Raw genomic sequence first — 16,636 nt, forward strand, 5'->3', positions numbered from 1 at the left:
ATTGCCCATACTTCATTCAACATATATGAGTGCATCCATGAGAAAAATTCCTAGTAATTGAGTCTGAGTCAAATAGTAAATGCATTTTTAATTTGGACAAATTTCACTAAACGGCCCTCCATGGATCTTCCAAAAACTGTATGACACTGCCTCCTCATTCCTGTCCTTTCTGTCATCATCAACTTTAGGTGAACTAAAGTTGTCCAAAATTCAGAAAAATGTGAAGCAGAACATACGAGATAACATCTCCTTGTTCAGTTTGGGGATAGGATTTGATGTTGATTATGATTTTTTGAAGAGACTATCCAATGACAACCGTGGAATTGCTCAAAGAATTTACGGAAACCAGGACACTTCTACTCAGCTCAAGGTAACATTTTTTTTTCTGTTCTTCTTCTTTTTTTTTTTTACTCAAAATCATTCTCGGAATATTTGACACTTAAATGAAGATGGCCGAGTTTAAGTGAAAATTATCATTACCTCAGCTATATCTGGTCACAAGAATCAAGAACGTGTGCGTTCCTTTCTCCCGCAGCTCACCCTACTTGTCCATCTGCAGTAACACTGAAATGAGAGGCAGAAAGGCCATGGGCACCCCTCACCCCCTGGACAAGTCTTCAGAGGCCCTCCAGCTCCATGAAGCAGTTGGCCTTCCTTACTGTCATGACCACCATTTTCCCTTTAAAGTGCAATTTTATAATGCGACACAGAGAATCACACTAGCCTACAAGTGTCCTTAAATATAAAGTATATGATTTACTTGTTTATTTTGACTAAATGAACAAGAAAAAGATGTAGGAGAACAGACTTTACCTCCGCCCCTCTCCTGCTCCCCTCCCCCGTTAGTACCAAGTACCATAAATCAAATGCAGGCCCATGTTTAAACACGGAGACAGGTCAGGGATAAGGTTCTAATTTGGGGAATATCAACCTCGCTGATGTTTCTTATTATGAAAAGCTGTTCATGCTGGTCATAACAGGCAGGAAAAAAATGCTGGGCTCTTAAGTCAAAGGGAATATTCTTAACAAGTCTTTATCGTCTCTATGTCTCAGTTCGTCTGATAATTGTGAGGATTTGCCTTGTGCCATAGCTTCTCCCAAAGATACTGTGAGAATAAATTAAGAGATAGAGATATCTGTTAAGCATTTGAATAGTCTCAGAGAAAAATCCTTTAGACCTATAAAGTGGTATGAAAATAATGATTTCTCTGTTTTGTTTGTTTTGCGTTGTTTTTTTATGAATTGTAGAAATTCTACAACCAGGTCTCTACTCCATTGCTCCAGAATGTTCAGTTCAACTATCCCCATACATCAGTAACGGATGTCACTCAAAACAGTTTCCATAACTATTTTGGAGGCTCAGAGATTGTGGTGGCAGGAAAATTTGACCCTGAAAAATCAGAGCAATTACAGAGCATCATCACCGCAACTTCGGTACTTTGGCTTGTCTGCTTATTCTAACAATACTAACTGGTCCCCTGGATACAGCCCATCTTGTGTATTAACAGACTAACACTGCATTCCAAGAATCCTATATGTAAAATAAAAGCAATATCGAAAGGAAGACATGAGAATATCTTTACCATCTTCCCAATTACTGTATAATTCCTTACCTTTTCATCCCAAACTCCAGAAGTATGCACCTACTTCTTCTTTCGTCTTCTTTCACATTCCCCTTAAAGTTGCATGGTACCCTGACTCACTCCCAGTAGGTATGAAAATGTGAATTTCTTAACGATAATTTATAATTAACTCTGCTGTCTTTAAACTGACCCCTGCATCGTCCAGGCCAACACGGAGCTGGTCTTGGAGACCCTGGCCCAAATGGACGACTTGGAGGATTTTCTCTCAAAAGACAAACATGCAGATCCTGATTTCACCAGGAAATTGTGGGCCTACCTGACAATCAACCAACTTCTAGCTGAGCGGTAAGAAGAGCATGCACCACAGGGATTTGCAAAAGTATGCGGTTTGCCTTGAATATTTGAAGTAATACACAAAACAGTTTGAAACCAAGAAATGCAGCCAATTATTACATGGTTTGGATTATTAATTTCCACTCGTTCCAAGCACGTTCGCTAAAGCTGGGTTCACTTTTTAAATTGTGTATTGAGGTGTAACATACATACAGTAAAGTGTGTGAAGTGCATTGATTTTAGGTGCACTGTTTAATGAATTTTTATATACATCTCCCATGTAATCACCACCCAGATCCAAATATAGAAGACTTCTTGCATATAATGATGTAATACAATCTGTATTCTTTTGTTTCTGGCTCCTTTCCCTCAATGTGTCATCTGTGAGTTTCGTCCATGTTGCTGTACAGATAAGGACTTTGGATTTACTCCTGGAAACGGGTTACTGTCCAAAGAGAAACATACCGGGATGCGATTTTGTTATCACATAAGGAAGGGCTCCCTCACAGAGATCTGTTGCATCTCTGGCTTCTCAGCCAACCTGTGTTTAAACTCTCCAGTATAAAAACTGTATTTCTAGAGTAATGGATGGATGGCTCTTAAACCACCTGCGTCAGAGTTACGTATACGTGTTGATTAAGAAAATTCCCATTTCTGAGCCCACTCCACATTTCTGTCAGATTCTCAGGAGCATGCAGAAGGGTCATCTGAACGAGGTTGTGGGAAATGAAGTACAGTTGTATAACTGCTCACAGAGAAAATCCATGGTGTCAATAAGATTGTAAAGCACACAGTGGCTATAAGCTGTGGCTTTGAAGTGAGCGAGAAGTATTTCTGCCCCTTTACAGGAGCACACTGGGCGCATTTAAAAGGAGATAGCAAATTGCTGCACAAGTTAAATACTGATTTTTAGAAAACAATCCCCTATAAAACAGATCAGGGGTTGGGAGAGGGATAAATAGGTGGAGCACGAAAGATGTTTATGGCCATGAAACTATTGTATATGATACGTAATGGTGGATGCATGTCATTATGCATTTGTCCAAACCCACAGAATGTACAGCACCAAGAGTGACCCTAATGTCAACTGTGGGCTTGGTATGATAATGCCATGTTCATATAGATTCATCGATTGTGACAAATGTCCCATGTGGTGGGGGCTGGTGACAATGGGGCAGGAGATAAGGGGCAGGAAGTATATGGGAACTCTCTGTACTTTCCACTCAGTTTTGCTGTGAACCTAAAACTGCTCCAACAAAATTAAGTCCATGAAAAAATTTCCTAGGAATTCATGGCTAGATAAAACACGACCGCTTCATAGTTCTGTTTTCCCTGGTGGAACATCAGAAGTGGTGGGGTTGTAGGACTTCCACTCAGCCTGAAATATAGTGACGCTCTGTAATGTCTCTAATTCCTGAATACAGGAGCCTGGCTCCTACAGCTGCTGCCAAAAGGAAAATTACAAAAACAATCCTGCAGATGTCTCTGGAACATCACATTGTGACCCCCCTCACTGCTATGGTGATTGAGAATGAAGCCGGAAACGAGCGCATGCTGGCCGACGCACCCCCCCAAGATCATTCTTGCTGCTCAGGTCAGTGTTTCAATCCAGTGGAGAAACATCACTCTCATAGCCTGTGCCAAGGGCCTGGGCCCCCCAAGCCTCTCATGCACCCAGTCCGCCCCTGGCTCCCCAGCCTGTCCCTGTGCTCAGCTCTTCCTGTCAGTTTACTCTGGGGATGGTTTATTGCCGTGATCATCAAACATTTTTGCTCACATGTTTTCCAAAGGAATTTTCCAAACTTATGTACCCCTTCATACAGTTTTTAAATCGGCATTGGAAAGTTTCCATGTTGTTTAAGTACTTGAAATGAATTTAATTTCTGGCACAACGTAAAGGTTGAGCTTTCTATATAAAACTGTGACATCACTGTTTTAAGTGTGTCCAGTGAAATTCAATACCTAACTTGATACACATCATCGTCCATTAAAAAAAGTACATAACAAATTCTATGTTAATTACTGGAAATTTTATATTGTTCGTTTTTTCTAGTGGACCTTATATTCCCATTCCACTTTCCTGGCAGAATCATATCCTAACATAACCTATTTTTATACTTGAAAGCCTGTTATTAATCATCCTTCTCCACTGCAAGAAAAACATGTTTACAAATTTAAATATTTTCAGTTTCTGGTGACCCTAAGATTATGAGTGTTCAAAGTTTTCTTCTGGCTTGAGTTTTATTAAAATTACTATGAGTAGACAACTGATCAAAATAACATAAATGTGTTATAAATTTCTATATACATAAGAAGGGATATTTTTTTGGACATCGTCTCTTAATGAGAAAAATGTGGCTGGGTGTATTTTTCATGAATCTATGGGTAAATGTTATTTCGGAATAGATTGAAAGAGACAAGATTCAGCATCAACTCTACTTTTAAAAAATATTTTATTGACATAAGTCCTGATAAACCTTGTTGACATAGATAAGTAGATAGGAATGTAAAGAAGTTGGTTATAGGAATGCCACTTACCTGGCCTTCTTCAAAATTATATGACAAAACTCACACCGACCTAAATAATTCAAAAATTATTTTTACTAATCTATCAGATGACAGCTTGGACCCTACTCCAATTCTATAGGGAACAAAGAATTGAGAACAAACAGATATGTTTCTCAGTCATTGGAACCATTCTGTTTTTTGGCACTACACCAATTTTCAAAAGGATGCTTTGGTTCCCAGGAGGTTTTTGGTGAGAGGAAGCAGGGAGAGAGCATGCTTTCCACTTGTAAACTAGGAGAAAGGGGTTTTCTTAGGAAAGAGCAGATGTGGAAGCTGTGAACCTAGAAATTGCCCTAAAAACTATCCATGACCTCTATGTCCTGCGGAAAGTCCCAAGGCATGCCCGAGGGACTGCGCCCAAGTTTAAAAGACCTTAGTTTGTCCACCTCCTTCCTTCCTCTTTCTCAGGGACTGTTCAAACACAGTCTTAAGAATGACCTGCATATACGAGAGGGATCACTTGCTGAATTTTTAATTTTGTCCAAGCAAGATGTCACCTATATCACGGTGGCCCAGGATTCAAGGAACTCTGACTTCTCACCTTCCCGTTTCAACAGGCTGGGGCCTCACAGCTACATTTATCCAGGGAGACACTCACCCTAGATAAACTGGTGTTTATAGGTGATTTTATATTGCCTAGATAAAATGCCTAGGTGAACGGGCAGCTGTTTCTCAAAGACAATGAGATGGACTCGAGATCAGAAAGCAAAATAAATGTGTTGTAATCGATACAGAACCTCTTTGGGAAAGTAAATTGCTCAGGATTTTGTTTGGTGGGTAAACAGGACTAGATCAGGAAGGTGATGACTAATTCAGTGGATGGATGGGACATTATCTCCCACAGGCCTAGTATGTCCCATGGGCCCTTCCCCAACTCTGTGGGGCAGTTCCTCCTGCTGCAGACCCCAGCCCACGTCCCAGACTCTGCAGAAAGCCCTACAGCAGGCCTACAGTTTTGACAGAGGGAGCCATAGGAGAGAGAAGTCAGGAATAAAAAAGGTTTCCTACACAGGTGCCCTGTATTACGGCAGCAAAGTTGCTCCAAGTTCACTCCCATCTTGGGTCAGCCCTTCACCAACACCAAGGACCCCAATGCCTGCTGTTGGAGCTCCCCCGGTTGAGATCACTCCTCCCCACGTGATGAGAGGTAAGAAAACTTCCACATGGCTTTCACCTCCCAGATTCAACTGGGTCATAATCTGTGGAGGGAGCACTTCCATGTGGTAATAAAATTGCTGTGTCCAGGTAAAATAGGTGACTGTTGCAGGCATCATTGCCTTCCATTGAAAGACGATAACTCTGTGTGTTAGTTAGCTTGGGCCATCATAACAGAATACCACAGAATACCACGTAAATAAATACCACACATTTATTTCTCACAGTTCTGGAAGCAGATGTGCAAGATGAAGGTGCCGGCATGGTAGATTTCCTTTTTCTTTTTGGCTTGTAGGTGGCCGACATCTTCCTGTGAGTTCACATGACTTCTGGAGAGAGAGCCAGAGAAAGGGAGGAAGGGAAGGAGAGAGGGAGGGAGAGAGAGAGAGAGAGAGAGAGAGAGAGAGAGAGAGAGAGAGAGAGAGGGAGAGAGAGAGCTGTCTGGTATCTGTTCTTATAAGGACACTAATGCCAACATGGGAAACCACTCTCGTGACCTCATCTAACCCTTTATTACCTCCCAAAGGTAGCCTGCCTATAAAATGGGGATGATACTACCTCCTCTGCAAGGTGGTTATAAGGTATGGTCCTGGTTCCCAGGAGAAGCTCAATAAACACTGGCTAGTCTTATGCCCATGGATCGCAGACCCTTAGGGGTCTATGAAGTCAGTCACGGGAGCACTCAATCTGTTTTCACCCTAATTAAAATCTAAGGCTGCACAGACCAACTTAAACATGATGTTTTGTTTCTGTTGCCTAGAATAATATCAACTCAATGTGGCAGCTCTGATTCATTGTTGCTTATCAGAAGGTTTGATTGGTGGGATCTGGGTTAATTAAAATGGCAAAACCAACTGTTATCTCTAATAAAAACACTTTCCTTCAAACAGAATGCTTCAAAATACCATATTTGTGTAGAGGAAGGAAGAGGATAGCATAATAAAATGATTTTTAATTTTTTTTTTTTTTTAAGCAGTTGGGAACCTTTGTTCTGTGTTTTAATGATGCCCTCTAGTGCCCAGCTCCAACGCAAAATCAACTAACCAAGTATTTATTGAATACACAGCATGGGCTTGGTGGTGTGAAGGGTGCAAAGAAATACAAGTTTTTGTTCCTGCTCTGGATTAGTTTATCCTTGATTTCAAGGTTCAAAACACACTTGAAAACGAACGAGCATGTCAGAGAATGGTTGGGAGAATGGACTTGCAGTCAGACAGCTTGGCTGTGAGTCACAGCTCTAGCACTTACTCACTCGTGATGTGACCTCGGGGAGGTCATCTGTCCTCTAAGGATACGGTGAGAATGAGCTGACTTCATGTTTGTAAGGAGCTTTGTGATAATATCTAGAGAACAGTAACCTCTCAAATGAAGGTTGAATCATGTCACCTTTATTCTCAAAAACCTTTAATAGTTACCCAACAGCTTAAAGGTCCGTTCTTTAGCATGGTGTTCCATTGTCTTCATTTACCTACGTACAGTTTTAGTGTTATCTTTTTCTACATTGTTCAAGAACCCATCCGCGAGTCACACTGAGGTCCTTTCTAAACAAATCATCAACTTTTCTACCTCTGTTCCTCATTCTGTCCACTCAGAATAAAATCCCTCTCTTTCTTCTGTGTCGTAGTCTTCCCCTTTCTCCTCCTGCTTTTAAGACTTAAAAGTTCAAAACCCAACTCCTTTCTAAGGCCTTTCTCAACTTGCTCAGGTGAAGTCAAGCATCCTTGCATCTCTATTCTCAGAGCATTGCGCTTAGGCCATTGTTGTATCATTTATGTTATTCTAGCTTACATGAGTGGTTCTGTCTGCCTCTATGAAAGAAAAAATAAAGTTCTAATTGTTAAAGGAAAAAATTATTTGTGACATTTGCGAAAGCCTGGTAAGGAAGAATTTTATTTAAGGGCCGATGGGCTGAAGGACCACTGCAGTGGGGGAGGGAGATTGCACTCAACTTCAAATAAAAACATGGGAAAGTGGGAGTTTATAGACAAGGAGTGGGGTGAAAGATTTCTACAAGGGAACATTAATGGAAGGGGATTCTGGCTAAACCGCCCTGACAGGATTCTTGCTGAAGGCAGGCCAGCTGATCAGACATCACCTGGGGCGTGGTGGGGGATGAGGGGCCTGATCAGATATCGATAGTGATCCGATGTGGAGGGTGGGGTTTCTGGTTAAACTGACTGGGCAGGATTCTTGCTTAAATGAAACAATGCAGAGATGAACACGGAAGTCCAAAAGTTAAGGTGTACTTGGAAAGTTCAGGGGAGTCTGAGTAGAGTTTGGTCCAGGAGAGAATCTCTGTCACTCCTTCATTAAATTGTTACTTTCTTGAAGCCACAGACCAGGACTTATATAGAGCGGCACCAAATGTGGCTTAACTCAGTGTTTTGTGCATAGCTTTTTTCTCACTAAATATTTGTTGAATGGTTAAACCAACCAACAAATAAGATCAGCCAGAATAATGGTGTTCCGCCACAAAGGAATACTTTCTTGGGATGTTTGATGAGAAACAAAGGAATGTTTCTCAGTCTAGTTCTTGGGAGTAACTTGATCCTTCGTTGCTCTTGAAATTGATTAATATTAATCTGTATGCCAACAAATAATGTTTTTTCTCCTTTATTTTTATATACTGTGTATGGCTACTTAATAAAATACATATCTTTGTACCTACCTATACACACTTTCACTGTATATGCGTTTATCCCTATGTAGTATATGTGTGCCAAAAAAATGTATATACATTTTAATAAAGGAAAAAAAATATTACAATTACACTACTGGTAACCAGTTTGAGCACCTCTTGTAACTGCAAAAGTCAAACGCGACTTGTATTCATCCTTTGTTATTGGTATATGTTGAGTATTATAATTTTAATAGTTTTTTCCTTTCTTAAAATATGTATATTTTTTGTATATATATTTGTGTATATATATGTATATATAGTGTGTATGTATGTGTCTTACTCCTTGTGTCTTTCTTATTAATTTTTCTCTCTAGCCCAGTATCTATGTGATAGCTGCGGAATAAGTATCCACTGCACTAGGCCCCAGTGCCCAGTAGAACAGTACCTAGCATATAGTAGAAGCACAATAAATGTTTGTTCTTGTTAAAGTAAAGATGTTCAGGAATAGAATAGTTTTCAAAATCGTCTTCCCTTCTATGATTTTTCGTTTGTTTGTTTTCATTTTCTTTGTATATTTTCCAGTTGAAAATGACCCACACTTCATCATTTACCTACCAAAAAGCCAAAAGAATATTTGTTTCAATATTGACTCTGACCCTGGAAAAATCCTCAACCTTGTTTCAGATCCAGAATCAGGTAAAATTTAAAAATAGCATATTTGAATTAGACAATTAGGTCATCGTCATGCTTCACTGTCGGTACCTGGGGTTTCTTTCTTTTGTTTTTCTTTTCCCCCTTCTTCCACCTTCCCTCCCCCCACTCCAGTTCAAGCTGTTGTTTCTCAGTCTAGTTGTGTAGGACACAGCTCCCTGGCCCATGCTGGTATTATGAGCCTTGCACTCCCCCCAGCTGAGGCCTGCGGTGGTCGGTCAGCGGCTCACAGCCCCTCACTTTGGCCGCCAGCCACTCATGGCGGCACACAGCAGCCTGCGGCAGCTCACGCCAACCTCCGGCTACCCACAGCAGCCCAGCTCCAGGGAGAGCTGTTGTTAACAATCTAAGCTGTAGAGGGTGCAGCTCACTGGCCCATGTGGGAATCGAGCCAGCACCCTCGGCGTTAGGAGCACAGCGCTCCAACCACCTGAGCCACTGGGCCAGCTTTCTTCCTCACCTTAATAGAAGCCCTCTATTTCCCAAATTCCAATAATTAGTAAGAAATGAATTATGAATATATTTCTAAGTGTTTGAACTATTATAAACTACTCTCATTCAGTATGAACTAGCAGATCTTGTAATATAATAAAACTATAATAAAGCATAGTTATAACATAAGAGTTACAGAGGAAAAAGTGTTATATAAACAGAATAATAATTTTCTCATACTGTCAATTTTTATAAATTTGAATTATGGTATCCACACATGAAAAAAGAAAGTGGCACTTGAGAGAGAAGAAAAAAAAAAACAACTTTTTTTTCTCTGTAGGAATTTTGGTCAATGGACAGCTCATTGGTGCCAAGAAACCCAACAATGGAAAACTAAGCACCTATTTTGGGAAACTGGGATTTTATTTCCGAAGTGAAGACATGAAAATAGAAATCAGCACTGAGACCATCACCATGAGCCGGGGCTCTCGTACATCCATCTTGTCCTGGTCTGACACAGCTCAGGTCATTAGTCAGAGGCAAGTGTCACTATGTCTGCACTTGGGCCTGTCCTTGACACATTACATAAATCATTCCAGATATCAGAACATAAACATAGACCTTAAAATAGTCATTTTAAATACGAAGAAGTTGAGGTTCAAAAAAATTTGGTTACCCACTCTTCTGTTCAGCAGCAGGGACCATGTGTTCGGTCACTGGTGCCCCAGCGCTAGCCTACTGCCCGGCATGCGTTTACGTAGGTAGTCAGTAAATACGTGTTGGGTAAGTGAATGAGTCCATCAACCGAAATGCACAGCCGGCTCTGTGTCAGATATGCTCAGAAACACTGTGATTGTGTCTAATGAGTGATCTCTTCCCATTAGTATCTGTTAATTGTTGTAATTAAACAAACACATACATTGGTAGAATTTCAGAGCTGGGAGTTCAAACAGCATTCTGTGACCAAAACATGGTAAATCTCTTAGGAACCAGTGGAATTGTACTGGGAGGGATGGGAAGTGCATGTTAGGGATGAGAGGGACGACTTTCTAGAGTCTATTCTGGAATCATTGACCCCATTGCAATTTTCCCGCTAGTGTATTTGTCTCGGTGAAGAAAGAGAAGACAGTGACGATCACTCTCGATAAGGAGATGTCCTTCTCTGTGTTACTTCATCGCGTGTGGAAGAAGCATCCGACCAACGTAGACTTTTTGGGGATCTACATTCCCTCCACAAACAAGTTTTCACCTAAAGCGCATGGACTGATAGGTAAAGTCTCAGCCGACCACCTGACAAGTGTGGGGGCCACACTAGGTCGTGAGCAGCTTTGGGTGACACTGGTTAGAACTTGGGAAAGTGACAGGGGTAAACTGAAAAGCACAGGGTCTTACTTTATAAAGCTGATGAGTGAACGACCCAAAGAGTCAATGCCACCGGAAGAAACATGGACTGTCACTCACTGTTTCCCCTGGAAATAGGAGGTCTGGCTGGCCATACAGGGGCCACAGGAGAAAGGCCAGATTTTGGTCAGGAAGTGGAAGCAAGAATGAGCAGTAGATTCAGGCCAGGCCATTATTGGGGTTTCCGTGGGAAGACAAGACAGAGCAGGGTAGTTTAAGTTTGGTTGGTTGAATGATTCCCTTGGGCATTGAGCTAGAGGGTGGTCTCCAGTTGCCTGGCATCTGGCCCTGGAATGCTTTCTTCTGGGTTGTACAGGCCGTAGGGAATCTGGCTCTGGGTTGGTTAGTTGCGTATCAGGACAAGCTTCTGGCGGAGTCCTTTGTTATCTTTCAGAATTGGCTTGCCCAAGGCGGGGCAATCTCTCCACCGAGAGACAGGTTTATGAAGATGTCAAAACATCGTAATATACAGAAAATAAACAACCTGATTACTACAGCCCAAGAGAGCCGTGTGGGGTGACTCAGTAATGCTATAGCGAGGACCTTTACTGCTCCAGACAATGTTTTCCCGGAACCAGGATTACAAACTGGGCATGTTCAAAGAAGGGACAGATACAGTTTAAGTTTTATGCTAAAGACTTTTTTCTAACTGAAGAGAAGTAGACTGGCTTAGGAAGTCTGTAATAACAAGCAGGACACCTAGGTAAACTTTCTTTTTAAAGAATGGTTCCGATTTAAGCATATGACGTCACAAAGCTGTTTCTGATTTGAGCTGTGCTCTCCCTGGCTGACCTTAACCCCCTGTCATCAGGATGCTCGATGTTATTTCTGGTTCAGTAGATCAGCCTCGTATACAGTGACCACGGGGTGAGCAGCACGGATTTGCTCTCAGGAGAACCCGTTGCTGTGCCCTTTTCCTCTCAATATGTCTTTCTACCCCAGAAATTCTGGAGGGAGGACCAAATGGTGGGTTGGATCAAATGACCCACCTGTCTTCTTCTTTACCATGGGGTTATGTATAAATCCCTATCTGGACTTTGTCTCACTAGGCCAGTTCATGCATGAGCCAAAGATACGGATCTTCAATGAGCGGCCAGGAAAGGACCCCGAGAAGCCAGAGGCAAGCATGGAGGTGAAAGGACAAAACTTGGTTGTCACCAGGTAAGCCTCAGATGCATATGACAGTAACGAAAAGGGCTCCTAGTTGGATTGGACTCACACAGCAAACAGGAGAGTAAGAAAAGCTCCTTTTTTAAAGTATGACCTATGTCAAATCAAAGAATTAATTAGGAATAGACACATATGTAACATGTGCATAAGGACACTACAGACAGTCCGTCTGAAATGAAAACAATGTCTACATACATAAGTACGTACTGTAGAATCCAAGATTACTTGGTCAGTTGTCCTCACCTTCAAACAGTGGCAGCCCTGTGGTCACAAGCTGGATAATTGAAAAAGCTGCTCAGAGAAGGAAATCATAAAAATTACTATGTTCCGTAGTGCAAGAGAAAGAATGTGTATTTTTATACTAAAGCTAGAGCCTTCTTTTTAAGTATGAATCTACTGCATGTCTTTTTGTGTAGCTTTTCTTACACAAACTATATCCATATGCTATTTTGGAGTGAGAACTTGGCTACTTGTAAAGCATGCTGTGTACAATTCTTATACTTTTCATTTTTCTCAGTCTTTTACAGTTCTCACCAATGCTTAACTCGGTATCATTTTAAAGCATTTTCTGCCCTTTGAGAGTTTTTACAAAGCAGCCAACTTTGCTTTATCAGAAATGACTCTCTTTGCCCACCAGTGTCATTGGCTTCCATGGACTTAATTAAGCCATCAAATTACAATAATAATTAAACCATAAGATTACAATAATACGTACTACCACAAAAATAGATTCGTGAACTAAAACAATGAGCTTTTGGCAAGTACACCACCCAACTGGCACCGGTTTACTAGAGATCAGGGAGTTAGCAGTGCGCTCGGTAAGCACATTTTCTGGAAGAAATGGTAAACAGTTAGTAATAGTACTAAGGTTCTCTGAAGTTAGTGTACATGCATCTACTAGACTGTAATGACCAAAGGGAAATGCTGGGCTTCAGTTTCGTCTACTGCAAGCCCCCCATGATGCACCACTAAAACCGAGTTGACCTGTGGGCCATACACAGTTATATAAATCATAAAGCTCATGAATGGCAACATGCCGTATAACTTTTCAAATCACTGGCTCCTTTGTCCTTTAAATGAAAGACATGAATTTCTCAGCAACAGCTGGCACACCCTTACAGAAAATACACATCCATACAGTGAAAGTGACAGGCATCTCGTGTTCATTCTGCAGGTAACATGTGAGGTCAGCTCACAACACGCCTGTTTTGTTCCCTCCTTCTTTCTGTTTCTACGTTAATTTGCACTCTTTCCCTTGCTGGAAAAGTCCATATTGGTCAGTTTCTAAGGACACACTGCTTATTCTGTCCTTGCAACACCAAGTCCCCAACTCTGATATTTCCTGTGACGTGGGGAGCGGGGGTGGGTGGGTGGGGACAAGCAGATAGGGTGCTAGAAGGGGCGCCATGAACAGCAAGGGGAGAGTGTGTCCTTTGGGGAGAGGCAGGCTGGCGTGCCTTGTTCTATGCCCTAACCGTCCATGCCCCTTTCCTTGCAGAGGCCTCCAGAAAGACTACCGAACAGATACAGTGTTTGGAACAGACGTTCCCTGCTGGTTTGTACACAACAGCGGAAAAGGTTTCATTGATCGACACTACAAGGATTACTTTGTGCCTCAGCTCTACAGCTTCCTCACATGGCCTTAAAGGCTTGGAGTTTCGGAAATTACATGTATAAACAGACATTTTCCCCTGCCACTTTTGCAGTCATTCTTCAGTTTGAATCATTTTAAAAACAAACCAGTTATCATGGTGGTTTATAAAAGCTGTTGACACCTACTGAGAAAATAAATGCTTTGCAAAGAAGCTTTAGGATTTTCTTGCATTTTCAGTTCTCAGGTGTGTTCATCTGTTGGCATAGCCTTGCCCAGGGTACCTGTGAAGGCCCAATACACTTAGCCGAGATTGCCTCCAGTGTTGGCCTCGGAGCCATGTTTTAGTCCCCGAGGCCTGTATAAGTCAGGGGCTCTCCAGAGAAAGAGCCAATAGGAGGTATGTATATACATGCAGGGTCGGCCAATGGTGCAGGAGACCCAAGGAAAGATGTTCTGGTTCAAAGGCCATTAGGCAGGAAGAACCAATGTTGCAGATGAAGTCCAAAGGCAGTCACTTGGGGGAGGGTCAGTTTTTTGTTCTATTCCGGCCTTCAACTGATTGGATGAGGCCCACCCACCTTAAGGAGGGCAATCTGCTTCGCAGAGTCTACCTTTTTAAATGCAGATATCATCCAAAACACCCCCATAGACACACCGAGTATAACCAACCCAGTTTGACCAATCTCAGGGTCCCCCCAGGGCCCATCTAAGTTGACACATAAAATAAGCCATAACAAGGTTTTAGTTGACCAGCTAGCCATTCTCCAAATAAAATAGAAATACAATTGGGTAGGTGTCTTCTGATTAAACTATAATCCTGTAACAGTCCTCCCTGATATTATTCTAAGATCACCTTGGAGATTTTGTTGCTCCCAAATTCTTCACATATTTAAAATTGCTCAGGATATTATCTCTGATGGCTTACTGCACAGTTTTAATGTTACTATGAATTCTGACAGAATCACAGTTCCCAATGCTCTGGAAGCCCCTCTGTGAAGCACAAATGTAATAGATCTTGAACACCAACACTTCCTTAGTACTCCCTGTAGACCTTTGATTTTAATTGTAGTTAAGTGATTCCTAAGAGTAAAGTCACCTCATTTTAAACCTTATATGATTAGATATATTTCAAAATAAATTAACTAGTAAATTGTGTGCAAACAAAAGGTTAATGACATTTATAAGGCAAAATAAACAAGTTTAAAGTGAAATTGGGTGACTGACTTTATGATGTCTGTGTAGATTTTGGTGATACAATCCAAGTCTTACCCATTGTAATTCTGTGCTTTGCTTCGTTTGTAACTTTTAAGAATCAGTTCCTAAAATGGGCACACTTTCAAAGGCCAAAGTGATAAAATTACACTTAAAAGTTTTTAAGATGCATTTTTATGAAATTTTCTCACCATAATTTGATAAAAATAATTTTTCATTTTAGAAAGTAGCGAAAACTATCTCTTCTTGGAATACCCAACCCACATTTGAAAAAGTGAGTGATTATCTTTTGACCTAATTGTAAAATGTTAAATAAATACGATTATTTCTATAATCCAGTCTCAGTACTGAAGAGGTAAATGGCATTGCCTTTTAGTTTCATTCTTCTATAAAAATTGGTCACCTATGATACATTAAAAAAAAAAAAGTACACCCTCTCTGTTTCCTATTTCAAAAATACTAGTCTTAAAATGCTAATATTCAACCCAAACTTCAAAAGTAATTGTAATTGTTCTTGTAATTGTTAGTTGGTAAAAATTTTAACTTTAAAGCTTCTCCTTTAGCTAAGTTTAATTTGAGTCCTGGTATTTCCTATGTGCTCTGTTGCTTTTAGTATGAAAATGCTGGGGTACAAATTTACATGCTGGCTACTGAACAGTAGAGTCCTATCGAAAGGACTAGATTTAAAATCAAATCTATGTTATTCAAATTATCAATACTTTGATGAAAGCTAGTGTTTTGAAATTCATTGCCTGTAAAATAATCTTACTAATACAGTTCGCCAGGAGTCATTTTAGTACTTAGAGGTATGAAGTCTTAGGCAAGTCATTCCACATGCTTTAAAGGATCACTTCATACCATAAACAGTAGCATCTTTTCTTCAGCCTTATCCCAACTGGAAGTGACTCCACAGACTCAGTGAAGGCCCAGCTGCTCACACTCTTTGAGTCCCACTGCACGTGTAGCTAAGGTCTGCTGCTTTCCAGTTACATGAACTAGAAATTTCCTTTTCTTTTATTTTTTTTGTGCATAAGCAAATGTGAGGTCGGTTTCCTGTTTTCTGCATCCCTGAATAATACATGGCTCTACTTATTTAAAAAATGTATAGTTCAACATTGCTGGTGGGATTGCAAATGGTGCAGCCCCTTTGGAACAGTCTGGCAGTTCCACAAAATGTTAAACAGGAAATCACATGAGTTACAGTGTGACTCAGCACCTCCACTCCAGGAACTCACAGCTTGTGTTCTCACTGAATTTTGTACACGAATGTTCATAGGATTCATAACAGCCCCATTTTTATTGAACGGATAAAAAAATGTTGTCCATCCATATAATTTCCATTTTATTGCTGTTCAGCAATAAAAAGGAATGAAGTGGGGGGAAAAAAGGAATGAAGCACTGATACCGCCACATGGGTACATGGATGAACCTTGAAAACATGCTGAGTGAAAGAAGCCGGACCACATATTGTATGGTTCCATGTGTACGTATGTCCAGAACAAGCAAGCCCTTAGAGACAGAAAGTCGATTAGTTGCTGCCAGGGGCGGGAGGGAGAGGGAGAAGGAGTGACTAAGGGACAGGGTTTCTTGTTGGGAGGATGAAAATGATCTAAAATCAGATAGTGGCGATGGCTGTACAACTCTACAAATATACCAAAAACCAATGAAATCGTACATATTTCATGGGTGATATTATATGGTGTGTGAATTATATCTCAATAAAGCTGCTATTTAGTTTAACTTTTGAAAATGGATATTTATATCTACAATTCAACGTTACTACTTTACTACAAAAATATAGAGTATATGAAGAATTTCCTCTAGTTATATGATTCTAAGTTGTATTGTATAAAACAC

General features: G+C 40.8%; 1 protein-coding gene across 1 annotated transcript in view; it reads left to right on the top strand.

Moving 5' to 3' along the window:
- ITIH2 (inter-alpha-trypsin inhibitor heavy chain 2) overlaps positions 1-13,778 on the top strand; it is a 31,150-nt gene extending 17,372 nt beyond the window's left edge. Inside the window, exons 12-21 of the mRNA XM_019738211.3 lie at positions 189-370; positions 1,249-1,434; positions 1,789-1,928; positions 3,341-3,510; positions 5,497-5,631; positions 8,842-8,955; positions 9,743-9,941; positions 10,500-10,672; positions 11,853-11,964; positions 13,472-13,778. Of these exons, the coding sequence (XP_019593770.3) occupies positions 189-370; positions 1,249-1,434; positions 1,789-1,928; positions 3,341-3,510; positions 5,497-5,631; positions 8,842-8,955; positions 9,743-9,941; positions 10,500-10,672; positions 11,853-11,964; positions 13,472-13,619 (1,559 nt within the window). The 3' untranslated portion in view covers positions 13,620-13,778. The remainder of the gene's footprint in view (positions 1-188; positions 371-1,248; positions 1,435-1,788; positions 1,929-3,340; positions 3,511-5,496; positions 5,632-8,841; positions 8,956-9,742; positions 9,942-10,499; positions 10,673-11,852; positions 11,965-13,471) is intronic.
- The last annotated feature ends 2,858 nt before the right edge of the window (positions 13,779-16,636 follow it).

This window comes from Rhinolophus sinicus, chromosome 1 (assembly GCF_057876585.1).
Source record: "Rhinolophus sinicus isolate RSI-liver-muscle chromosome 1, RSI-T2T, whole genome shotgun sequence".
NCBI lineage: Eukaryota > Metazoa > Chordata > Mammalia > Chiroptera > Rhinolophidae > Rhinolophus > Rhinolophus sinicus.